Below are 26457 nucleotides of genomic sequence, written 5' to 3' on the forward strand. Positions count from 1 at the left end.
CACCCGCCACTGCGCCCGGCTAATTTTTTGTATTTTTAGTAGAGACGGGGTTTCACCATGTTAGCCAGGATGGTCTTGAACTCTTGACCTCGTGATCCACCCACCTCGGCCTCCCAAAGTGCTGGGATTACAGGCGTGAGCCACCACGCCCAGCCTCTGTGATTTTTTTTTCCGCTGAGTGCCTCCCCCACTGAGGGTCGCTGTGACTCTTTTTCTGTGTCCTTGACCTGGTAGGGTGCCAGACACACACAGGTGGTATTTCCTGAGCACCAGGGTAGGCCACGCCCTCTCTGGGCACCATCACCCCTCACTCTCACCGTGACCCTCATTTCCTGGTCAGGGAAACAGGCCTGAGAAGGTTAAGAGCCTTGCCAGGCATCCAGCTAGCAGCTGCCGAGGGAACCTGAAACTGGAGCTCCAGGGCCTGCCTCTGTCGTGGGCTCCACAGGTGACTGATGACCAGTGACAGGGCTAGGAAGGACCCAGATCTCCTTCCCCTTGGTCTCCCAGCACCGGGCAGGACCCCAGGGTGGAGTGGACTCTGGGGTGGGGATGGCCAGAGACACACATCTCTCTCCTCCCCTCACAGCTACTTCCCCCCTGGCGTGAAACCACAGGTCACGAGCCCCTGGCCTGTCACTACTACAGCAGCGGGGATTTCCAGGAACTGGGGGAGGGGCTTTGAGAAACTCAGGTCAGAGACCCCAACAGGAGCAGTAGAGAAATGTAGGGCGGGCTCCTGCAGGAGGGATCAGCAGCATTTTGCAGAGACCCCAGCAAGGGTAAGGGAGGATGGGGATAAAGAGATGAGGAATAAAGTCCCACGTGTGACTGGAGAGACGAACTTCTCTGGAAGAAGCCATCATAAAGGGCTGGGGGGCAGCCTCATCTGCAGACGACAGTGTCCCTGGAGACAGCCATCCTTCTGAGTTGCCCTGAGGACACACCCAGAGGGGCACAATGCTGGGAGATGGCACTGGGCGCTCTCGACCTGCTTCCAGGAGAGCCATGTGTGGCCCCAGCAGGGCCGGAGGAAATGGGCCAAGAACACAGGTGTACCATCAGGGGTATGACCAAAAGTGCTTTATTTTCTTATCATTAAAAGTTAAGGCTTAAACAATGATACAGTGAAATTTTATTTATTTATTTATTTATTTATTTATTTATTTATTTATTTATTTATTTTTGAGATGGAGTCTCACTCTGTCACCCAGGCTGGATTGCAGTGGCGCAATCTCGGCTCACCGCAAGCTCTGCGTCCCCTGTTTACATAAAAAAACATGCCAGAGGTAAAGACAACATGGTGCACATAGGACTCGGCACCGCACAAGCTGCTTCGTGCAAGGAGGCTCCCCAAAGTCGAGGGCGGCAGGGGAGGTGGAGCCCTGAGCTGCTCCCGCTGGACAGCAGGCACTGAGGGGGCAAGAGGTCGGAGGCAGATGACTGCAATGACCCCAAGGACAGAGCGGCTCCCCCTTCTCGCTCACCCCAAGCTTTGAGGGTTGATGGAAAAGGGCCTGAGTGTGTCCTCCTGTTTGAGGACCCGGCGGGGTGGGCAGGGACTCCAGCCGGCCCTGACCACTAGGCGGCAGTGTTCGGCGTTTCTTCTACAGCCAGGTGGGCAGGTGGGCAGGTGGGCAGGTGGAGGACCCCACTGGCTCACAGGTGCTATAGTAGCCACTTGGGTTTTTTTTGACACAAACTTCCAAATGACCAGGGCCAGGGGCTGCACCTGCACCACGACCAGGTTTTCCGAATGGGTGTCAGATAAACGCTCAGCCCCAGGCAGCCTGGACTCCACGTCTGGTCTCGGGGTGCACCCTGAAGGTCAACACGGCCTCCTCACACTCCACCCAGGGGGTCAGGGCTCACCGCCACAGCCCTTGCCCGCCTCAGACCCTGACCCATTCATTCACTTCCCTGAGCACCTACTATTGTGCCAGGTGCTGAGTGAGGCCCCTGCCAGACAAAGACAAGTTAGAGTCCCTACCCTCAAGATCTGGCAGCCTACCAGGGAGCAGCAGCATCCCCAATGGCACAGCCAATGCTACACCAGAAACGTGGTTCCTAGAAGCAGGGGGGACAAGGGAAGGAGGTGCTGGGACTAGCTCAGTGGGTCCCAGAAGAGGTGATCTCTGAATTAGGACTTGAAAGATGAAGAGAGGGCATAGAGCAGGGGAGAAACATGATCCAGTTTGTATTTAAATAAGTCACAGACTGGTCGGGCGCAGTGGCTCACACCTGTAATCCCAGCACTTTGTGAGGCCAAAGTGAGTGGATCACCTACGGTCAGGAGTTGGAGACCAGCCTGGCCGACATGGTGAAATCCTGTCTCTACTAAAAATGCAAAAATTAGCCAGGCGTGGTGGCAGGTGCCTGTAATCCCAGCTACTAGGGAGGCTGAGGCAGGAGAATCGCTTCAACCCAGGAGGGGGAGGTTGCAGTGAGCCGAGATCATGCCACTGCACTCCAGCCTGGGTGACAGAGCAAGACTCCGACTCAAAAAAAAAAAAAAAAAAAAAACAGCAACAAAAAAAACATGAAAACAAAACCCAAAGTCATAAGATAGAGAGGAATGGGGAGCAACTGCTTGCTGGGGACAGGTTTTCCTTTAGGAGTGGGGAAATGCCATGGAACTAGACGTGGTGGTTGCACAACATGCTCATTCATGCAACCACCACCTCTGTCTGGGGTCGTTCAAATGGTTGGCTAGTATGTCAATTTCACTTCAATTTTTTTAAAAGGACAATGAAACAGTTTCATGGCAGGCTAGAGGGAAGAATGTGCCCCGGACACCTGCCACAGACTAGGCCCAGAAAGCAGCCTGAGGGAAGGCTGGTGGTAGAGGAGGCAGGAAGGGAGGGGGTGGCACTGCCTGGTCAAGCTCTGGGCAGACACCAGCCCCACACTGAGCTGGCCTGCAGAAGGAAGCAGCCCCGTGCCCCACCTCCCAGGCCAGAGCGCTCTGCACGCTCCGCTCGGGAACAGTGTTGCCCAACTCTGGCCTGAGTGTGTGTCCTAATGTCAACCACAAGACAGTTCAAGCACTTACAGTAAGTGCAAGAGTTACTGCAGGGAGCGTGGCGGGTGGGGGAAGGGGGTGTCCCGCCACCACAGGCCCCAGGAGCAAACCTAGAGAATCTCCGATCACCCTGGACGCACAGCAGCAGCGCAGACCAAACCACAGGGGCTTCAGTTCATTCTGCAGTGCTGGGCACTCCTGCCCCTTGAGGCTGACGGTCTTTAGGACGGGGGGTGGGGAGACCAGCCAACACCTGTCTCAGGTGCTGTGAAGCTAGAACGGGGACCCAGCCTCAGCGGGGAGCTCAGGGGAATCATGGGAGGGATACTAGGGCCCAGGCATGAGGAGTGGCAAACAGCACGTGCAAAGGCTGGGAAACAGAGGCTTTCAGTTCAGAGGAACTGAAAGAAATGTGGTGCCAGAGAGCCTGTGGCTGTGTTGGAGGCCAAGCTTCCTGCCAGGCTAGCAGACCAGGAGGCCTCTCAGAACCGGGACAGGTGCTGGCCCAACAGTCCCCTGAAGGTACTGCAGGAAGGTATTGTGAGGAGCAAAGAAAGAGGGCTTGGCAGGAAGGGGCCACCCCCGTGTCCAGTCTGGGGAAGAGGAACTCAAGAGGATAGAGTGGGCAGAGGCAGCTCACGTGACAGCAGGCAGAGGCTCCATAGCAGCTGCAGGGAGGGCCCCCAGCAGCCTCGGTCTCACTGGAGGAACTGGACAGGGATGGGGCATCTGTGCAGGGCTCAAAAGAAAAAAGGCATTCTATTTTTCTTTGTAATATACTGATCCACAATTAAACACAAGGTACTAGAAAAGACATGTGGCCGGGCGCAGTGGCTCACTCCTATAATCCGAGCACTTTGGGAGGCCGAGGCGGGCGGATCACAAGGTCAGGAGATGGAGACCATCCTGACTAACACGGTGAAACTCCTTCTCTACTAAAAATACAAAAAAATTAGCCGGGTGTGGTAGCGGGCGCCTGTAGCCCCCAGCTACTCAGGAGGCTGAGGCAGGAGAATGGTGTGAACCCAGGAGGTGGGGCTTGCAGCGAGCCGAGATTGCACCACTGCACTCCAGCCTGGGCGATAGAGTGAGACTCCATCTCAAAAAAAAAAAAAAAAAAAAAAAAGAAAGAAAAAAAATATATATAGACGCAAACTTTCAAAGGAAATACCTATTTTGAAATTTTGAATGAGAAAGGTTGAGTTTGCTTTTTGATACTCGGTTTTACACATGACAGGGGTTCTTTACTATTTTTTTGTGGAGATGGAGTCTCCCTGTGCTGCCCAGGCTGGTCTCAAACTCCTGGACTCAAACAATCCACCCACCTCAGCCTCCTAAAGTCTTGGGATTACAGGTGTGAGCCACCACACCCGGCCTTGACAGGGATTCCTGATGAAACGTTTGACACTGATTCTTCATGGTGCCTCCTCTAAGTCTCCCTAAAACTTTGCTGAGTGTAGTTGTCCACACAGCAGGCACTAGGAACAAAAGAAAACAAGACAGATCAGGGAAGGATGCCGTTCTCACCGGCCATGGCTGCAAATGCGGCAGACATGTATCTGTTGCCTCAGTGGAGAGACTCACTGGTGACCACAACGCGCAGATGCGGTCTTGTCAACCTAGCGCCTCCCTCTCTCCTCCGACACCCTGCAGAAGAGGCACCCAGGACTTCCCATCCCTCTAAGCCTTCTCATAGCAAGTTATTTCACAGTGACCTTCTTTTACCAGTTCTCAATTTTATTTAGGACTCAAATTAACACCAACCAAACATATCACTAACTCACTTATTTTCACATTTTCAAAGTTGGATTGTGCTGCAAATCCATACATTTGTGCTCACTACACATTTTTTTATTACATTCATTGAGAGGCTCCAAAGCATCAGTCCAATAAACATTTTTCCAGCCCGATAACCAATCTTCATAAGAACTAAGAGGTAAAATTATTCACACAACTATTTTTTCCCTTCGATCCTTAGCTCATAAGCATTTGACCAAATGCCAATGTTTTTGCTGGTTCGTGTTGCCTGTGCCTTATCACAGGTCACACGTCTACAGGACACGGTATCCACTGACTTTGCTTCCTTGGTCCCAAGCAAAGGTGTTGACAAATTCCATAGTGTGGTAAAATGAGTGAGTCTGCAACTGTGGGAGGCATTTTGTTTTTAGAAATAAGTCACATTACATCGTACCTAACTTCTCAAGCACAATCTGATACTAAGATGATGAAGATAGTTCTTAAAAACTCTTTATACCAGATTATTTAAAAAAATCCACATACTTTTCTACCTAACATAGATGTTGTAGGGTGAAGTGCCTATGAGGCTTGTTTGGCACTCCTGCTTCATTTGATAATTTCTCCGTGCAAACAAGACATTTAGGCTGACAAAGAAAACCAGCAAGAATCCAGATGAGCTGGGCACAGTGGCTCACGCCTGCAATCCCAGAACTTAGAGAGGCAGAGGCAGGAGGATCGCTTGAGCCCGGGAGTTCAAGACTAGCCTGGGCAACATAGCAAGACTATGTTCTCCACAAAAAGGGAGAAAAAAAAAATCCATATGAACCCAAATTTGAGGCAGGTGCTATATTGCCTAATGAGTGGCCATTTGGGTTTTTTTGACCAGTGGTTTTGTGAGTTTGATGACATTCTGGACTTAGTAAAATGTGACAAAGTAAATAACTGTAAAAATCAAATCGATTCCTGGACAGTGGGAAAAAACGGGGCAATCTCGGCCGGGCGCGGTGGCTCACGCCTGTAATCCCAGCACTTTGGGAGGCTGAGGCGGGCAGATCACGAGGTCAGGAGACCGAGACCATCCTGGCTAACAAGATGAAACCCTGTCTCTACTAAAAATATAAAAAAATTAGCCGGGCGTGGTGGCGGGCGCCTGTAGTCCCAGCTACTCAGGAGGCTGAGGCAGGAGAATGGCGTGAACCCGGGAGGCGGGGCTTGCAGTGAGCCGAGATCGTGCCACTGCACTCCAGCCTGGGCGACAGAACGAGACTCTGTCTCAAAACAAACAAACAAACAAACAAACAAAAACAAAAACGGGGCAATCTCAATAGGCCTGTGGTTTAGTTAACAGCAATGCAACAATGCTCATTTCTTTGCTTTGATATTGACATGGAGGAAGGTGAGGGTACATGGAAACCCTGTACCATCTCTGCAACTCTTCTGCAAATCAAAAATTACTTCAAAATAAAAAGGTACACAACTAAATTATTAAATATAAACTACTCACGGAGACTGCAAAGGCTTTATGGGTTCAGAAAGTGGATAAGAGAAATATGAAGGCCTCTGAAATCTTCAAAATGTTTTAAAACAAATTCCACTGAAAAACTCAAAAAATGAAGTACACGGCTTACAAAAATAGAAAAATTAAAATACTTTAGTTCATTAAAACTCTGAAAAAATTCAAGTACAAATGACTTACTCTCATAAGTTCTTCTGTTTAAACTGATTTTCTGAAGCCCCAAAGGCATATAATCTGCTTTAATGAATTCAGTTAATAAACTATTTTAAATTAGGTTCAATTGTTGTTTTAAAAATAAATGTTAAACACTTATTCAGCACAAAGTGGTCTATTCAAAAAAATCAAAAAATAGGCTAGGCATGGTGGCTCACACCTGTAATCCCAGCACTTTGGGAGGCCAAGGTGGGTGGATCACGAGGTCAGGAGTTCAAGACCAGCCTGACCAACATGGTGAAACCCCGCCTCTACTAAAAATACAAAAAAATGTAGCTGAGCGTGGTGGCGTATGCCTGTAATTCCAGCTACTCAGGAGGCTGAGGCAGGAGAATCGCTTGAACCCGGGAGGCGGAGGTTGCAGTGAGCCAAGATCACGCCGCTGCACTCCAGCCTGGGCGATTCTGTCTCAAAAAATAATAATAATAATCAAAAAATAATTGTTTGAATATTTCTAAAAACAAATGGTAATTTATTATGCAATTTCATCAAATGTTGGCTTTTTTTTTTTTTAAACAAAGAATGGCTACTTCATAGACAGAGCAGCCACTTTTGGCTAATTTTTAACATCCAAAGCTAATAAATAATCAAGAAGAAATAGAGAACATTAACAAAATAAATTATGTTCTATTTGGGAATACCTAATATCAGATAATAACAAGTACAGTGATAAGAATAAAAAAGATAATAATCACACATACCTTCTAGGTTAGTAGAAAAGTTAGGAAAATATATTAAATTTAAAGAAACAATATTTTGCATGCACACAAAAAACAAAGAACTTCGCTCATGATGTGGAAATCATGACCCAGCAGCAATCCGTCTTCCTGGTCCAGATCACTGGAAGGCCGGGGTGCGGCCCCCTGGGGCAGCCACGCAGAACCTGCTGGACTTAACTGGCCAGAGAAATCACCACCCAGTTCAGGAAGTTTGCAGAGGGAAACCTACAAATGGTCCACGGATATGCCTTCCCTGCTCCTGGAGGCTCCCTCTGGAAGAAGCTTGCAGCATTCCGGTCACAGAATGTGGGTGGGCACTACAGCGGCAGCCTCCCACACCTGCTGGGCTGTAGGCCCACCAAGCCTCCAGAGGCCCCTCTGGCTGAAGAGATCAGACTCGGCTTGGAGCCTTGGAGTTGATGCAGCAAGACCATGTTTAATGAACATCAAAGCTGGCGGTACAGACGAGGGCCTCAGGGGCTCAGGCGGGGGCCTGGAGGGCTGCGGTGAGCTGTGAGATGAGTGGCGACTTCCCTGCCATACCTCTCCCCTTCCCCGTGAGAGGGATTCACCCTGTCCCCTTGCGAGCCTCTCAACAGTCCTGTGAGGAGGACAGCAGGGCGTGGGGACTGGCCCCGTTTCACAGTTGGGGAAACTGAGTTGCAGATGGGTTTGTCAGCTTGCCCAAAGCAACACAGGGTTCCCGGTCCTTCCTCCTCACCACTGTGGGCCCAGTCAGAGGCTACGTGAGCAGATGGTCAGGGGAGGCTAAAGCCCCATGGGAGGAGCAGGCAGTGGTGCAGGGATGGACAGTGGCACGGTGCAGGGGACTCCAAGTGGCACTGGCTGGAGGCCAGCAGGGACGGGGGTGGGGGCAGGACTGCTGGTACCTGCCTCTGTGACCCAGGCTTCCATGGTCCCAGAATAGCCACTTGGGCCTCTGTGTCTCCCTTCTCCCCTCCGTGGTGCCCAGACCCTCAAGACCAGTTGAAGGAGGTCATGGGGCATGGAGGGAGGTCACAATGCAGCGGGCTGCCCCCTATAGTGCCCAGAGGCAAGGCCTCCCTTGGCACCTACCTGCATCTGGCCAGCACAGGGCTCAGGCAGGGCAGGGGCCCAGGGGCCCAAAGGCTGTAAGGTGAGAGGCTCACAGAAAACCCTGACACGTGGCCAGCCACAGCACCACAAGAGGGACAGAGGGAGGACATGCATCCATGCAAGGTGGCCAAGGAGGTGCTGTGTGGCCAGGGCCAGGGGAGGGCACAGGGCCTGGTGCAGAGAAGCAGCTGGGGCTGCACTGAGATGAGCATGCCACAAAGAGGGGCTTCGGCGTGACCCTGGGCCCCAGGTCATTGCAATGACAAAGAAGTGAAATGGGCAGCTGCAGACGCTACAGGAGCTCAAGGAGGCCTGGGCTGGAAGGGAATGGGGCTGAGATGCCCCCTGGGTCCAGGCTTCTCTGGGCAGACCCCTGGAAATGGAGCTTGCTGGTCTGAGTCGATCCCTGAGGGCCTCTCCCGGGGCCACCTCTTCAGATGGGAACACGCAGGGAGGCCCAGCAAAAGCTTCAGGCTCTGCAGAAACACAAGGACATGTGACATCCCCCTCCAGCTCCCACCCTCCCTGGGGGTGGAGCCCAGCACAAATCCCACCCTCCTCCTCCTACCCAGCAGCTCCCAAACGCAGCCCAGGGGAGCCTCAGAGGGGGCCAAGCAGGGTTACTGTGAGAGGTGGCCCAGGAGGCCTGGGGAGGGAACTGGGGCAAAGGCCCGGGACAGGGGGTGGGGTCCGCCAGGGGGCAGGCCCAAGGGTGCCAGTCTGTTCTCAGGATCTACGCTGGCATTCAGTCGCCAGCCAGCCAGGCTGCAGGGCCCTGTTCGAGAGGGCGCGATGCTATGCGACACCAGCAGGGGGCACCACAAGCCCACCCTTAGCTGCACATTCCCACTGCCATTCCACTCCCACCCCAGGGGCTCAGGCTGCATAGAGAGGCTCAGGGGCAGCAAGACCCAGACACTCCCAAGGCCTTGGGCTAAGGAAGCCTCCACGGAGGAGGGAGGTATTTCCTTTGCCAGCTCTGGGTGGGGCTGGGGGCACAGCAGCCCCTCCAGCTCTGACCCAGATGCAGGTGGACTGCGGAAGCCCAGCCCAAACCCCAGGTAGAGGCAGCAGCAGGTCCAGGCAACGCCATGGGGTCCTGCTGTCCCCCAACCCTGCCTACCACATGGGGGTCTCATCTGCTCTCTGCTGCCCGAGGCGGCAGCCCAGCCTTGGCCCACCACCCCACCGCGGCTCAGTCACCGTGGCACAGTCACCGTGGCACAGGCCGTCACTGGGTGTCAGGGTCCTGGAAGCCCCAGGCCTCCACGGCAGCAATGAGGAAGTTCTCGGAGCAGAGGGGCTGGTTGTTGAAGGTGTCGCAGTGGCTTGTGCGGCCCCGGTTCAGGTCCCCATCGATGTAGAGCGCCTGGCCGCCTCCTCCCCCTGCAGGATGCTCAGGTCAGCGGCAGCCTGACTGCCCTATCAGCACTGCCCCAGGCACCTCACCGGCTGTCCCAGCTGTCCTGCCCTACACGGGCCTCTCTTGAAACCACACAGACCCTTGACCCTCCATAGCCCCCAGGACCGGCTATCCAGGCTGGTCCGTCCCTTCCAGCCCCCTCCCACCCATCATGCCTGGTCCACCCTGACACCCAGGGCCTCTTCTCTGCCACCCCGGTCAGAGAGGGCTGGCTGCAGCAGCTTCAGCTGCCTGGACCCCACACCCTCATCCCAGGGCCCCGTCTGCTGGTGCTCACCAACGATGAGGCAGTCACTGCCCCCCGCCATGAACATGGATTCGGTCTTGGAGGGCAGGTTGAAGTGGCGAGCGGCCAGGAAGGGCGAGAGGCGGTCAGCAGGGTCTGAGGAGGCGGAGTGGCTGAGTGGGGCGGTGGGCTCGGCAGCCATCAAGGGTGGGGGCTTGGTCAGCTCGGGGTGCTTGATCACCACCCACTCGTAGCGCTGCACCTCAGGCTGCAGCTGGGGTGGAAGGGGAGTGTGAGGAGCCGGCACGGGCGCTCGCAGACCCCTCTGCGCCAGAGCCACAGCCCGTTTCATCCCTCGAATCTGCACCCAGAGCCCAAGGTGGCTGCAGTCCGAGCCAGGGGCTGGGGAGGTGGTGGCTCGAGCAGATGAGGCCCCCTGCCCTGGAGCAGCGCGCGGCTGAATGATCAAACCCGGAAGCACACAAGGTGATGACGCTGCTGGGTGACTGCCATGGCGACATCCAACAGTGTCCCCAGGGCAGGCAGGTGCTCTTGGAGGGATGCAGCTACAGGGTCTGCATGGGGGTTGGGGGGCACTTGGCCCCACTCACCCTAAACACAAAGCATTCTCCGGTCCCAAAGAAGCCCAGTTTGCCTCCAAACTTATTTCTTTCGCTCCAGTCTGTGGACAGGTAAGCGCCACACACCTGGGGAAAAGGTCTGGGTGAGGCTGTGCCCACAGGCCCCCAGGAGCATCCCTGTGCTCCAGACTACTGACGAGCCTGTCCCAGGTCACAGGTGGGGGTGCAGGCATCGCCGTCTCCCACCCCCACCCCAGGGCAGGGATGGTGTGGGAAAGGCAGTGTTGCAGGTGTGTGTACCCTGCCCCTGGCTTGGGGCTGGCAATGAGGGTGGGCGGGGGCTATGTTGGGGATAGTCTCATTTCCCCTTGTGGCCCTGAGTGTGGGATGAGCCCCATGTGCTGGCCATACCCACGCTCTGACTCTGGCTCCAGCCCAGGATGCCTAGGCCCTGCAGCCCATCAGAGCCAGCTCTGGCTCCAGGGCCCCTGCTCACCTCCTTCTGCGTGGTCTTGATGAGCAAGAGGGTAGGCTCATGTCCTTCACACTGGAAGTAGAACCTGGCATAGAGACACGCATCCCTGAACACCCTCCCAGCCGCCTCCTGCAGCCTCCGCTGGCCCCGGCTGTCTTGGGGCGAAGACCTGGGAACTGTGCCTCCTTCTCTCTGGGTCCCGACAACACCCTCACCCAGGTGTTCTCCTCACCTGGCCCTTCTCTGCCATCCCCAGGACAGCCTTCCCTGGTGTGACTCAGGGGAGAGGCCTTGCAGCGGAAGGCCCCAGTGCAGAGCCAAGCGCCAGGGGCTGGGGAAGCAGGAACCAGAGGAACAGGTCCCTGCGGTGGGGAGGTTTGGGCCATCCTAGCAGCCCAGACACATGGGAGCCAAAGAGGCCCAGGTCTGCCAATGTGGCACCCGGAGCTTGGCTGATGTCCTTGGCAGGGCCAGGAGAAGTGGCTCCAGCTGTGCCAAAATGCTTGAGTTGTTATGAACCTGTGAACCGTGCTGGGTGGGGGCTGGACTAGCTCTGCCTGCCTCACCTCCAGGTCACCCCAGGCCCAACCCAGAGCTCCCACAGCCACATGCTGTCCAAGGCTGGAGGGAGGCTCCCCGGCTGCATCTGGCAGCACCAACCTGGAGGGCAGCATGCCCCGGGCCCCTGACAGAGCACCATGTGGATGACAGGGTGGGGAGTGAGCATAGCCAGGACCTGCCGCCCACATGGTCCCCCAACCACGACAATGCTGTGAGCTCCGAGGTGGGGATCCTACCTCCCAGGCGTCTTCATGACGCCTGCACAGCCCCAAGCTGTGGCATGCCTGCCATGACCCCCAAAGTCTGGGTGGCCTGGGGAGGACAGAAGCCCAGAAAGGGACCCTGATTCTTAGGCCCCACAGGAAGAAGCAGGGCCTCACCAGATGCCGAGGTTTGAGGCCATTTCCAGCCTCTGTGGTCAGGACACGTGGCTGGGCGGCTCTGCCACCCGCTCTGGACCCTTGGGGTGTTACCTGGCCAGGCTGTACCCATGCTGCAGGGAGGAGAACAGCAGAAGGGGCTGGCACAGGGCAAATCGCTCAGGGACCCAGGACCAGATGTCTCTCATCTCCCTCACGCTGACGATCTCCGAGCGGAAGTTCTCTGCATGGACCGCCAAGTGTACAAACTGCCTGAGGGGAGAGAGCAGGGGTCAGAGCCTGAAGGCATGTCTGGGGCCAGGCCATGCCCCCCGAGGTATGCCCCAGAGCCTCTTTGGAACTAAGCCCAGAAGGAACTTCTCATCTGCTTGCCCCGGCCCCAGTTTAGGGCTGGGTTCTAGGTGCCCAACGGGGAGAAACTTCCCACCTCCCACCCATTACAGAAGGGAAAGTGCCCAGTTTGGATGGGGACAATGCACCTTTTCTCTAAGAAATCAGGACAGAGAGCAACTGCTCTGGCAAGACAAGGCTTTAGGGTGAGCCAAGCACCAGCAGACAGCATGACAGAGGCAGACAGGCAGGGAGGCAGGCAGACAAGACAGACAGAAGGCGCCTGAGCATCAGTCCGGCTCAGAGGCAGCGCTGCTGAAGCTGACCCACGAGAGCAGCCCTGGGACCCAGAGCAAGCAGCTGGCCTAGAGTCAGCCTGGTGGAAAGACAGAGGCCAGGTGTGCAGATACAGTTTCAGACCTACCTTTTAGAAAGTGACACACTGAAAAACAGGAGAAAGCAACGGACATGGAGAAGAAAAATAAAACAGACAGAGAGGTTAGTGTGAGTACCGATCCCCCGACAGGCCCTTGCTGGCCCAGAAGAAAGAGGGCTGCACGCCAACAGGCCGCAGCGTGGCACCATCACAGTGCCGGCTGCCAAATCCACATAGGACACCATGAACTCCTGACCCTGCTCCCCTGGGGCTGTGCTCCAGGCGGGGAGGCCACGCCCAGCAGCCACAGCAGAGACCAGCCACGGAGCCCAGAGCTGGAGGGGTGGGGCAGGGGCTGCCCTGAAATGACCCTGGGAGTGGGCCTGGCCTCCCGCAATGCCTTCTGACCCCATGGCCAGCATCAGCTTTCATCTCAGCCATGGGCCTGGTCCCAGAGGATAGGACCCGATGTCCCTCGTCTGTGGCTGTAACTGGGAAGGCCATTCCTGTTTCAGTGTCTTTCCAGCCATGCACAGATGGCTGGGTGCACCACAGGCAGAGGCCACCTGGAGGCCGGCAGGATGAGCTCATGCCAGACACATCCTGCCCCAGCCTCCCACCCCGGGTGTGCCCCTCACAGGCTGCCGGGGACCTACCTCTTCTGCTTCACGGTGATGCCCTTCTGCTTCAGGGCTTTCTCATTGGCCATCTGCAGGAGCTGGATCTCCTTGCGGGAGAAGAGGCGGATGGCGAACGCTTTCTCCAGCAGCTTCTCGGGGGACACTGTCTTGGCGATGTCTTTGACGAACGTGCGGATGTCCTGCTTCACGCTGTCCGACTCCAGCGGCTGCCCGGCCCGCACTTTGTGGAAGAACTTGAGGATGGCCAGCGCCACGCGGTACAGCACCTTGTAGCCCTCCACCAGGAAGACGTCAAAGACCCGGGCGAAGTAGCAGAGGGGCAGCTCCCCAAACAGCCAGCGCTGCCAGTCCGCATAGACCTGCAGGACATCCTCCGACACGGCCACCATCAGCTTGTGGGCCGCCTGGCAGTACTTGTTCACCAGGTCCCCAAATGTCATGCAGGACGACTCAAAGGCCAGGAAGCTCTGGTCGATCAGCCTCCTGCCGGGGTCATTGCAGGCCAGGATGCGGCAGGCCTTCTCGAAGCACTCAGCCTCGTCGATGCTGTAGTGCAGCAGCAGGGCCACCACGGCCGGCAGGGCGGGGCAGAAGGAGATGTCGGGGAACTGGTTGGCGATACACAGGAGGATCTTGCGCACGGCCCCCTCACCGCGCGCATTCAGGCAGTAGCTGGGCACCTGCGTGTTGTCCACGAACTCAGGCAGCGGCAGGCAGCTGCTGCTGTGCTTGCCCACGATCTTGCCCACGATGTCGCTGTACACGCTGGCGTCAGGCGTGACCGTGCGGCACGGAATGTCCCGGATCAGGCGCTGGTACACCTTTCCCCGCAGGGCGTGGCTTTGGGCCCAGTAGCCCTGGCGCGCCAGCTGCTTCAGTTCCTGCAGTTCAGTGCAGCTCAGCTCCTTGGGCCCCAGGTCCTGGATGGCAGCGTCCATCTTGTCTTTGTCCACGAAGCAGTTGTATCCTGGAGAGTCCATAGCGCCGCTGTGCTTGGGAGGAGGCCCTGGGCTGCCGGAAGGGGAGGACAGAGTGGCTAAATCCTCCAGCCCCCTTTCTGAGGGTTTTCTGCAAACCTGTCTGCCATCTCACACTCTGCAGGATTAAAAAAACACTTTTGTCATCTGTTTCAAGGTTCACATTTTAAAAGCACGCATTTTTTCGAATGTGGTGTAGTTTTCTTTTCTTTTGAGACAGGGTCTCGCTCTGTTGCCCAGGTTGGAGGGCGGTGCAGTGGCGTGACCCTGCTCTCTGCAGCCTGGAATGGCTTGAACCCTTTTCCTGCCTCAGCCTCCTGAGTAGCTACGACGACAGTTGTCCACCACCATGCCCAGCTAATTTTTTTTTTTTTTTTTTGAGATGGAGTCTCCCCTGTCATCCAGGCTGGAGCAGTGTCACGATCTCCACTCACTGCAACCTCCGCGCCCCTGGTTCAAGTGATTCTCCTGACTCAGCCTTCTGAGTAGCTGGGACTACAGGCATGCACCACCATGCCTGGCTAATTTTTTGTATTTTTAGTAGAGACAGGGTTTCACCGTGTTGGCCAGGCTGGTCTCAAGCTCCTGATCTCGTGATGTGCCCACCTTGGCCTCCCAAAGTGTGGTTTTACAGACGAGAACCACTGCCCCAGCCTAATTTTTTATTTTTTTGTAGAGACGGGGTCTCGCTATGCTCTCCAGGCTGGTCTTGAACTCCTGGGCTCAAGCTATCCTCCTGTCTTGGCCTCCCAAAATGTTGGGATTACAGGTATGAGCCACCGTGCCCCGCCTTGTTTTGTTTTGTTTGAGACAAGGTCTTGCGCTGACATCCAGGCTAGAGTGCAATGGCACCATCTCGGCGCACTGCAACTTCTTCCTCCTGGGCTCAGATGATCCTCCCGCCTCAGCTATAGCTGGGACTACAGTTAGGTGCCACCACGCCCAGCTAATTTTTTCTCTTTTTAGTAGAGATGAGATTTTGCCATGTTACCCAGACTGGTCTTGAACTCCTGATCTCAAGCAATCCACCCACCACAGCCTCCCAAAGTGCTGGGATTACAAGCGTGAGCCAGTGCTCCCGGCCTGTTTTGTTTATTATTATTATTATTATTATTATTATTATTAATTTTGTGTGTGTGTGTGTGTGATGGGGTCTTATTCTGTCGCCCAGGTTGGCCTTGAACTGCAGGCCTCAAGTGATCTTCCCACCATGCCGGAATTACAAGTGAGAGTCACGTTGCCCAGCCACATTATTTGTCTTAATCTTTGTGTAACTATTAGAAGGGCTTCCACTTAAGTGACTTTTGAGAAGCCATTACAAACTTTGGAGTATACCTTCTTTTCACAGAACTTACGAAGTTACTGGAATAGGTCACACAGATTCTGAGTAATGACAGGCTAGAGATAGAGTTCCCAGAGGGGCTTCAAGAGCTTGGCCCTTGGCTGGGCACAGTGGCTCATATCTATAGTCTCAGCTACTCAGGAGGCCAAGGTAGGAGGACTAGTTGAGGCCAGGAGTTCAAGACCAGCCTGGGCAACATGGTGAGACCCCATCTCTACCAAAAAAAGAGGCTGACCCTGCTGAAAACACCTTTCCACTCGAGCATGGTCCACCCCAGGCTCCCAAACACACCCTACACCCTGGGGCCTTCTGAAAAGGAGCTCCCAGTTGAGAAGATCACTTTGAGCAAATAGATGCTTCGTTCTAGTTCTCTCTTTTTTTTTTTTTTTTTTGAGACAGAGTCTTGCACTGTCGCCTGTGCTGGAGTGCAGTGGCGTAATCTCAGCTCACTGCAACTTCCGCCTCCTGGGCTCAAGTGATTCTCTTCCCTCAGCCTCCTGAGTAGCTGGGATTACAGGCGCCCGCCACCACACCCAGCTAGTTTTTGTATTATTAGTAGAGATGGGGTTTCACCATGTTGGCCAGGCTGGTCTCGAACTCTTGATCTCGTGATCTACCCACCTCGGCCTCCCAAAGTGTTGGGATTACAGGCGTGAGCCACCTTGCCCGGCCTGTTCCCAGTTCTCTTTAACCAGCTGTGCGTGGTAAGAAAGTCGCAGCCTATGCTGTCCCACCCTGTCGGAATTCTGAAACCAGCTCTTAACTTTCTAAAACCACCAGCTTGAAAGCTATGCTTCAGGCAGGTGCTCCAGGGAGGAATCTCTGGTGAGGAGCAGGTGTGTTTCCAGAGGGAGGCCTGGGACCTAAATGGAAGGTGCTGCAGCTTTAAAACTGCACATTTCTGGATCCGAATGGGCCAGAAGTCAAGTGGGGGTGGTTGGTGTTTCTCCAAGAACAGTAACCCTTGGGCTCAGGCAAACATAAAAGGAGTGGGTAAGATGTGCCCTGTGGGATTCTGGACAACAGGTGGCTGCCCTGGCCCAAGGATACCGTCCTGGGCACAAAAGTGCAAGGTTTGCTTACGCACATCAGACTAACCTTTCTACCTGGGATGGTACAAGTTCCCAGAGCGCCACAGGGGTCTGCTTCAGCAAGTTTTGGTTAAGTGACCAGACCACTCTGGTTTCTCTTGCAGCTAGAACATTCACCTACCTATTATAAGGCAAATACTACTTTAAAACCGTTCGCGCAAAGTAAAAATCATAGTGTAAAACGTATGTCTGCGAGACACTGTCTTGGGAGAGCACCCTGACACTGTGTTTTTGTGTGTGGGGTAAAGTACACATAGCATAAAATTTACCATTTGAGGCCGGGCGTGGTGGCTCACGCCTGTAATCCCAGCACTTTGGGAGGCCGAGGCGGGTGGATCATGAGGTCAAGAGATCGAGACCAACCTGGCTAACATGGTGAAACCCCGTCTTTACTAAAAATACAAAAAAATTAGCCAGGTGGTGGTGGTGGGCGCCTGTAGTACCAGCTACTCGGGAGGCTGAGGCAGGAGAAGGGCATGAGCCTGGGAGGCGGAGCTTGCAGTGAGCCGAGATTGCGCCACTGCACTCCAGCCTGGGTGACAGAGAAAGACTCCATTTCAAAACAAACAAACAAACAAACAAAAAATTTACCATTTTAGCCATTTTTTATTTATTTATTTTTCTGAGACAGAGTGCCGCACTGTCGTCCAGGCTGGAGTGCAGTGGCGTAATCTCAGCTCACTGCAACCTCCGTCTCCCTGGGTTCACATGATTCCTCTGCCTCAGCCTCCCAGGTAGCTGGGATTACAGGCATGTGCCACCACACCCGGGTAATTTTGTATTTTTAATAGAGACAGGGTTTCTTCATGTTGGTCAGGCTGGTCTCGAACTCCCGACCTCAGGTGATCCGCCCACCTCAGCCTCCCAAAGTGCTGAGATTAGAAGCGTGAGCCACCGAAGTTGATTTTAATATATCCCACTGGATAAACCTTGCCCCTGCACAGGGCTGGAGGACTGCAGGGAGGGGGGTGGTGACCCAGACCCCTGTCTCCCTCTGTCTCCCCTTGGTTGACAAGCTGCTGACAGGTCCACTCACATGCACACGGCCACGCCCAGGTCACACTCCACAATCTTCCATGTGTCGGTCGGTTATCCACAGCTTACATCCCTCCTTCCCTGCTCTGGGCCCACTAGCCTCTGGAGGAACTCCAGGCCCATCCTCTTTGGGTGAAAGAACTGGCTCCTTCTTAAGGCAATAAACACGTTTCTAAACAGAACAGGAGCTGGGCAGAGCAGCACCAGCCTCCACTCAGCTGGCCCCAGATTCAGGTTGAATATTAAACTGGAAACAGTAAAAGTTGTGAGTGCACCTTGCGAAGTTCCCTTAGGGAGATGCAGATCCCAAGTTGTGTTTGCTGCCGTGAATGGTCCAACGATGTGCTGGACTCAGAGGGACACCCGAGCCAACGACGTGTGCAAAACACCCCGAGGGAGGCCTTAGATTCTTTCTTGTTCCCCAAACCCTCACTCAAAAAGAGCACGACATTTCTGGGGCTGTGCACACAAGGCAACAACCCATTTAAGGCATCTATAAAAACCAGGTCCAGGCCAGCACAGGGGCTCACATCTGTAATCCCAGCACTTTGGGAGGCTCAGGCAGGAGGATCACTTCAGCCCAGGAGTTCAAGACCAGCCTGGGCAACATAATGAGACCTCATCTCTACCAAAAATAAAATAGCCAGGCATGGTGGCATGCACCTATAATCCCAGCTATTTGGGAGGCTGAACGGAGAGGATCTTTTGAGGCCAAGCCCAGGAGTTCAAGACTAGCCCACGCAACATGGCAAAACCCCATCTCTACAAAAAAATACAAAAATTAGCCAGGCGGGCCGGGCACAGTGGCTCACGCCTGTAATACCAGCACTTTGGGAGGCCGAGGCAGGTGGATCACAAGGTTAGGAGTTTGAGACCAGCCTGGCCAGCAGGTAAAACCCCGTCTCTACTAAAAATACAAAAAATTAGCTGGGTATGGTGGCGCATGCCTGTAGTCCCAGCTACTTGGGAGGATGAGGCAGGAGAATTGCTTCAACCCGGCAGGCAGAGGTTGCAGTGAGCCAAGATGGCGCAACTGCACTCTAGACTAGACAACAGAGTGAGACTCCATCTCAAAAAAAAAAAAAAAAAATTAGCCAGGCGTGGTGGTGCATACCTGTAGTCCCAGCTACTCAGGAGGCTAAGATGGGAGGATCACCAGAGCCCAGGAGGTCAAGGCTGCAGTGAGACCTGACTGCACCACTGAACTCCATCCAGCCTGGGTGACAGAGCAAGACTCTGTCTGAAAAAAAATAAAATAAAAACAAAAATAAAAAATAAATACATAAATAAAAACGAGGTCCAGATTGGTTTCCTTAGGTTAAAAAAAGTCTTTTATTACGCCGGTGATATTTGAATGCAAAAATCACAAAAAGTCAAATAGTACCAAAATTAGGGAGTAAAAATGTAGAGTTCTGTTTAAATTACCTCTCTAATCCTACTCCCCTTCTACATACAGATAATCGCTATTCATATTTTGCTATATATCCTGCCAAACCTTCTTGCATTCACAACTGAGTGAGGTTTTCTTTAAACTGGCAACTGACATGAGGAAGTAAGGGGAGGTGGAAACTGATCAAAAACATAAATTATCCCAAGCTGGCGCACTTATGGGCTTGAGTGCCCACACTCTGGAGGTGAGTTTTCACGGCCGAGTGGCTTTCCCTGTTGTCTATCTGCTGGCTGGCTGCTGTTGTACATCATAAGCCGCATCTGCTCCTACGCAGCAAACAAGGCCTCGTCTGTTCCCCGCAGTCCCCCAACCCCTGACAAAGGTGCGGAGCCGGAGGCGGCGGCCGGGGAGGGAGTGAGAGGGGAGGCAGGGGCTACTGTGGAAACGGTCCAGCTTTGCAGTCAGACAGGCCTGGCCACAAAGTCCAGCTCTGCCACTTGTTTGCTTGAAATGCAGACAAGCCGTGCATCTTCCCTAAACTGCAGTTGCCATGTCTGTAGAGCGCAGCCGATAATAACACCCAACTCCTCACGGGCAACAGTTCCCAAGCAACCCCTGTGGGTTGAGCCTCACTCTGGACTGACAGGGTGGGGTGTAGGTGACATTAGGGTGACACCCCATGAACAGTCTATCCCACTCTCTCTCCGGGTTCAGGCAGCCCAGGGCAGACAGTGCCAGCAGGGCCCTGTGAGGGTGCCTCCTGTAGGGAAGCCATCTTCCTGTGGCCTCTGGGGAGCGAGCGAATCGCTTCTCGCCACGAATACTGCACTGCCTTCAACTAAGGTGTGCTTCCCCACCAGTTTCAAGTTCCCTGCAGAGGCATGGAGTGAGGTGGCACTGGTTTTCCGAGGTGGCACCTGTCAGCCCAGCTGCCAGCAGCTCCCTGAGTGTGGAGCAGAGAAGCACTCCTCCTGTCTTTGGTCCTCAGCCTTGGGCCCAGTGTGCGATTCCAGGAAAATAGGAAAAATTCCACCTGACACCCATGAGACTCACAAGAATTACAGACACAAACAGTTTCAGATGGCGGGGGTCCACACGGTGCGTCTGGAGGGTGACAGCTACTTTACTGAGGGTCCTCAGGGCACACCTCTCCCAGGAGATGACATTGAGCCAGAGGAGTGAGATGGAAGCAGCCGGGATTGCTGAGGACGAAGCACTCCAGACACCAGCAGAGCAGGTGCAAAGGCCGAGGGAGGAACAGGCCAGCTGAGCTCCAGGGCGCAGAGGGCAGCACGGACACACCCATGGGCCCGTGGATTGTATTCTAAGCACAGTGGGAAACTGGCAAGGGATGGGCTTCAGTCCCTGTTCTGTTGCGGGATTTACTGAGCCTGCTGATAGAAAGCACTCAGCCAAGCCCGGCCGGCCAGGACCACTCAGCTGCCTGAGGATGCTCTCAACCTTACAGGGTCCCAGGACAGGTGCTAGAAAGGTGTTCTAGAATGCCTGGGACGTCAGGGTCCCAGCGGGTCAACACGCAGCCGGTCCTGCAGAGGGAGGTGCAACTGCACAGGCCAGGGGCAGCTCTCTCACAGGCCACCGTCCCCTCCTAATGCCTCTCTCCACAGCCAAGCTGCCCTCCATACCCAGTGCGGCTTCTTTCTCACCCAGGAAGCCTCTCCAGGGACCTATACGGCCTTTCCTCATAAACGCCATGCCTGTTTGAGAGCTCAGGGTACCTGCAGATCAGAAGCAAATGTATTCATTTGTTCGTTCGTTCGTTTATTTATTTATTATTACTATTTTTTTTGAGACAGAGTCTCGCTCTGTCGCCCAGGCTGGAGTGCAGTGGCGTGATCTTGGCTCACTGCAAACTCCACCTCCCAGGTTCAAGAGATTCTCCTGCCTCAGCCTCCCGAGTATCTGGGATTACAGGCGCCTACCACCACGCCCGGCTAATTTTTTGTATTTTTAGTAGAGATGGGGTTTCACCATGTTGGCCAGGCTGATCTCGAACTCCTGACCTCATGATCTGCCCACCTCGGCCTCCCAAAGTGCTGGGATTACAGGCGTGAGCCACTGGGCCATGCCTCATTCATTCATTCTGAGACAGGGTCTCACGCTCTGTTCCCACTCCAGAGCAAATATTTCTTCCTTGTTTTTTTTTTTTTTTGAGGAGTCTCACTCTGTCGCCCAAGCTGGAATGCAGTGGCATGATCTCGGCTCACTGCAACCTCTGCCTCCTAGGTTCAAGTGATTCTTCTGCCTCAGCCTCCCAAGTAGCTGGGACTACATGCACGCGCCACCACGCTCAGCTAACTTTTGTTTTTTTGTATTTTTAGTAGAGTGGGGTTTCACCGTGTTAGCCTGGATGGTCTCGATCTCCTGACCTTGTGATCCACCCGGCTCGGCCTCCCAAAGTGCTGGGATTACAGGTGTGAGCCACCCCGCCCGGCCAAATATTTCAAAAAAAAAAAAAAAAGCAGCCGGGCGCAGTGGCTCACGCCTGTAATCCTGGCTAACACGGTGAAACCCCATCTCTACTAAAAATCCAAAAATTAGCTGGGCATGGTGGCGGGCGCCTGTAGTCGCAGCTACTCAGAGGCTGAGGCAGGAGAATAGCGTGAACCCGGGAGGCGGAGCTTGCGGTGAGCTGAGATCGCGACACTGCACTCCAGCCTGGGCGACAGAGTGAGACTCTGCCCCCCCCCCAAAAAAAAAACTATGTGCAAATGAGTATAAGTGATTTCTATTTCCTCAAAATGTTATCTTGGTATGTCAGCTGACACATGTGACCACTGTGCCCTCTGGCCACAGGGCACAGTCCTGGCTCTACCACATGTGAGGAGGGGCCCCTTAAATGGCTACAGGCTTGCAGACCCCCACCCCGCCACGGCCCCAGCAGCCTTCCCAGGGAGGGCAGTTCCTCCCAGACGACCGGTGTTCAGCCAGGAACACCCAACAGCAGCCTATGTCCTCACACCACGGGACCTCCAAGAGACCCCCAAATCCATCCCCGGCAGCAACCGTTCCCTGAAGGCGCCCACGGGAAGAGGCAGGCAGCCAAGGCTGGGTGGCAGGCCGCCTGTCAAGGGTGTGGCGCCCTGAGCTAATTTCTAGCCAGGAGGCAGGTGGGAGGTAGCATGGATGTGGGAGGAAGTGGATCCTCACTGTGGAGAATGGGGCAGGAGGGGCCCCAGCCGGGCAGCTGGCCCCTTCGCTCCAGCAGACAAGCAGCTCACCCCAGCCTCGGGGTGGAACACAACCCCACAGCTGCTGGCTGCTGATGCTGCTCCATCTCCCTCCGAGAGAGGCTCCAGAGGGTCCCCAAGCACAGGCAGGACCCACCCAGGTCTGGGACTCCAGGGCACTCGGCCACTTCTAGTACCAGGGCCCTCCCACGAGTCCTGGAGACACAGGCCACCCAGGCAAGGCTGCCGCTGGTAACGCCACCTGCCATCCCCAAACACCAAACTCCAACACCAAATTCCAGGCCTGAGAGCCTGAGTCATGAGGCCTCCGCACATCTCGCTTCTTCAGAGGGGAATGTGATTTTCCCAAACAACTGGATTTGAAAACAAACTCTCTTTCATGTGACAAAGACAGAACACACATTTAGCCTCATTGATGACATTTTAACACGGCCAACGCCAACCCTGACACTGCGCCTCCCTTCCTGGGGACCGCTCCTGTCCCGGGTCACAGCAAACGGGAGGAGGCAGCATATGACCGCGGCTCCCTCGTCCTGCAGGTCGTCATATGACAAACCTCCACTGAAGTGCCACCTCTGTGCCAGGGAGAGGAGGCTGTCAACCACGGCAGCTTGGAAAGTACTAGGGGAACCCTACAGGCCAGGCTGTGCCTGCTGCTGTGGAAGGGGTGGAAAGGCATGGAGGCAGCCTGTGGGTGGGGATGGTGCCCCTCAGACGTGGAGGCAAGAGTGGGCAAAGGCGAGCTGGGCGGCCCTGGCAGTGCTGAGGGGCTGGGGTGCGCTAAGAGGCGGGTGTCCCCACACGGGGTAGGAGGAGAGTCTAGGTAGGTGACCCGAGCAGATCTGCATTTACAAAAATCCCCCTGGTGGCCCTGGAGGAGGAAGGGACAGAGGAGCCAGGGAGAAAGGAAGGCAGAGTCTAGACTGGGAGGGTGGAGAGGATGGGGGGACCCCCAGAGACAGCTCAGGGTTGGATCCCACAGGACTGTGGCCTGACAGTGGGAGTCAGAGCCCAGGCCACTTGGGGATGCTGGAGGCGGGGGCAAGCGACAAACAGAGAATTCCAGCCCAGGAAAGCTCCACTGTGAAGTTTCCAAAGCCAGTTTCGATACAGATGCTTCTTAGGCAAATGCCAGAGCAGCTCAGGCTGGAGGTAGAGCCCTGGGGATGAGGCCCACAGCACAGAGGGCACCCCCACACACTCCCAGATCCCACCAAGGGGCCAACTGCAGCCCCCTGGGCAAGAGGCAGCCCTGTCCCAATGTAGGTCAGTGTTTGCTAGGACTCCAGGTTGAAGAGCTGGGGTTGCAGGCCTGGGCCCCATCCTGCCCCGGCCTGACCACCACACCCATCCTGGCCACAGGAGCAGCCCCCATCCCAGCAGCTAACAAGCTAACAAGGACCCAGGGTTCTGTGTGGCTAACAAGGACCCGGGGTTCTGTGTGGCTAACAAGGACCCGGGGTTCTGTGTGGCTAAAAAGGACCCGGGGTTCTGTGTGGCTGGACCTCAGTCACGGTAAGGGAGAGGGGCACGGTGCTGCCCTCTGGGCACCCCCTCCTGTTCAGCTGTCCAGAAGCTCTCCAAGTCCTGTCCTCTAGGGTTGACCTGGAGCCTTTGTTAAGTAGGCATGATTGATTACCCCACTGCAATCAACTTGACCTTCCACCTCTGGACCTCTGCCCTCCCCGCAATTGGGGGTGGGGCTGAAAGTTCTAACCCGCTAATCCTGCCTTGGTCTTTCCAGTGACCAGCGCCACTGGGCATGGGCGTCAGCTGACGCTCGTCTCGGTTCTTCCCATCTGGTCTGAGCAATCCCTCACCATTTCCTGGGAGTGGGACCGGGAATGAAGAGGAAGAAGAAATGAGGCCGGGCCCCATGGGTGGGGAACCCCAATGCCCGCAGCTAGGGACCGCAGGAAGGAGGTGCTCTGGCCCCTGCGGGCTTCACCTGATAGGAGATGCACGCTCCTCTCAGCGGGCTCCCCTGGCAGACACTCTCGCTTCCCGCAGAAGCCCCTGGACCTTGCTAAGTGCTGCGGGGATATGGAGGAAACCTGGCTGTGGGCCAGGGAGACCGGCAGGCCCCGCCCGCTCCTGAGCACCGACCACACCTGCCAGGCAGGGGAGGGCAGCACAGGCATTCCGGCCCCGGGCGCAAGGCCCGCAAGATCCAGGGATGAGAGCTTCGCTGCCCAACAGGGAAGCTCAGAGTGCCCAGAAACGCTGGGGCACAGGCGGCAGCGGGCCAGGTGGGAATGGTAGGGACCGCGTGGGTGTGGCTGAGAGAGCCTGGAAGCTGTCTGGACTCTTTAGAAAAACTCTCATACCACATTTTCCTCTGCTCTGATGCCAGCAAGCAATCAGCACAGGATCTGCGACCCAGAAAATGTGGGGGTTTCTCCCGGCAGCAAGCAATCCATTCTGCAGCGGGCACCGGCGGGGCATCCTCCAATTCAGTCCCGACACTGGGAGACATCTACCTGGAGATAGCTCAGATCCCACAGGTCGGGAGCTCAGTCCCCAAGCCCCCCACATCCCCAGACACCAGTCAGAAGTCCAGGCCTCTGGAACTTCTCAGCAACCAACTTCAAGTTGGGGTTCCCACAACCCCTGCTTTGGGTTCAGTAAATTTGCTGGAGCAGCTCACAGAACTCAGGGAAACACTTACATTCACTAGTTTATTATAAAAGTTGTTACAAAGGACACAGATGTAGAGACCTTTAGGATAAGGTACGGGAGAGGGGCACGGTGCTGCCCTCTGGGCACCCCCTCCTGTTCAGCTGTCCAGAAGCTCTCCAAGTCCTGTCCTCTAGGGTTGACCTGGAGCCTTTGTTAAGTAGGCATGATTGATTACCCCACTGCAATCAACTTGACCTTCCACCTCTGGACCTCTGCCCTCCCCGCAGTTGGGGGTGGGGCTGAAAGTTCTAACCCGCTAATCCTGCCTTGGTCTTTCCAGTGACCAGCGCAACCCGGAAGCTATCAGTCAACACCAGCGTACAGAAAGAGTGCCACGGAGATTCTGAGGATTTCAGGAGTTGTCCTTGTCACAAAACAAGGACAAAGACCAAACAGATATTTCACAACATCACAGAGGTGCTGGGAGGGAGGCTGGAAGAACACACTGCACGGGGCAGGGACTGGGGCCTAAAAGCAGACCTGGAGCGGGGTGTGGATGGCAGGCATGAGGGGAGAGGTGGCCCCAGCATTCAGCCCCAGGGAGGGGATGACACCTCCTCCAGCTGGGGGACCTTCCTTGCAAGTCCACGCCAAGTCTGATTTCTTCGTGAGGGGCCCAGGCCTCCCACCTACCTGCTGGGAAAGGCCAGGGAACACCTAATCCTGTCCTCCAAGAATGTGCTGGATGCCTCAGAGACACAAACAAATTCCAGGCAGAGCCCCAAAGTGCAGACACTCCTCCTGCCATATGGCCCCGCCGCCCTAGGCCTCAGCCCTGGAACAATGGAGCTGGCACAGTGGACCACGATGGAAGAGAGACACTGGACTCGTCTGTGCACTCAGGTGTACCCATTCTTTCTGGAACCTTCTCCTGAGTGCCTCCTAGGTGCCTGGCACTGAGCTAGGCAGAGCTGAGAGAGAAATCGGTCACCTGGCAGTGAGGTCAGAAAGTGGCTTTGTAGACACATGTAGAAGCAGAGAGGCCCCAGGGTGGTTGCATGCCCCAGGGAGCTGGATGGGTTCCGGAAGCCCTTCTAGGAGGCGGTTACAGCGTGCTGGGGTTGGCAGGGCAGATAGGGCGTGGGGGGCGGGGGGCGCAGGGGGAGGACCTGCACTCAGCAGCAGGGAAATACAAGACTTGCCCTAAGCAGTGGGGGTGGGGAACCGGGTAAAAAGGCCTGCTCCCCACCCCATCCTGATAGTGACAGGGCACCACCAGAGTACTGGGGTGGAGAGGCGAGATCAAGCTTTTATTCCAGAAAGATCTGTGGTGTGGCAGCCTGGAGGGCATGTGCAGAGGCCACAGCCTTCAGAAACATCCACTGGGGGTGGTGAGGTAGTGAGGGGAAGAGGGGAGGCCAAGAGGAGGATGACCACCAGGGGTCCGCTACATGTAGGGTGGGCACCCCCTGGTCCTCCCATGCAGAATGTCA

General features: G+C 55.2%; 1 protein-coding gene across 5 annotated transcripts in view; it reads right to left on the reverse strand.

Annotated features, from left to right (window-relative positions):
- Positions 1 to 4738: 4738 nt before the first annotated feature.
- Positions 4739 to 26457, reverse strand: part of TBC1D24 (TBC1 domain family member 24) — a 30811-nt gene continuing 9092 nt past the window's right edge. For 2 of the 5 annotated variants that reach the window (XM_063616948.1, XM_055241465.2), the window contains exons 2-9: positions 13314 to 14393; positions 12706 to 12723; positions 12045 to 12203; positions 11032 to 11095; positions 10566 to 10661; positions 10006 to 10228; positions 9523 to 9691; positions 4739 to 8781 (exon numbers count right to left, since the gene is read on the reverse strand). In XM_063616948.1, the coding sequence (XP_063473018.1) occupies positions 9537 to 9691; positions 10006 to 10228; positions 10566 to 10661; positions 11032 to 11095; positions 12045 to 12203; positions 12706 to 12723; positions 13314 to 14278 (1680 nt within the window). In that variant the 5' untranslated portion in view covers positions 14279 to 14393 and the 3' untranslated portion in view covers positions 4739 to 8781; positions 9523 to 9536. Of the gene's footprint in view, positions 8782 to 9508; positions 9692 to 10005; positions 10229 to 10565; positions 10662 to 11031; positions 11096 to 12044; positions 12204 to 12705; positions 12724 to 13313; positions 14394 to 26457 lie in introns of all 5 variants that reach the window. The other 3 variants (XM_063616949.1, XM_063616951.1, XM_063616952.1) reach the window with 3 other exon arrangements.

Source organism: Symphalangus syndactylus, chromosome 14 (assembly GCF_028878055.3).
Source record: "Symphalangus syndactylus isolate Jambi chromosome 14, NHGRI_mSymSyn1-v2.1_pri, whole genome shotgun sequence".
Lineage (NCBI taxonomy): Eukaryota > Metazoa > Chordata > Mammalia > Primates > Hylobatidae > Symphalangus > Symphalangus syndactylus.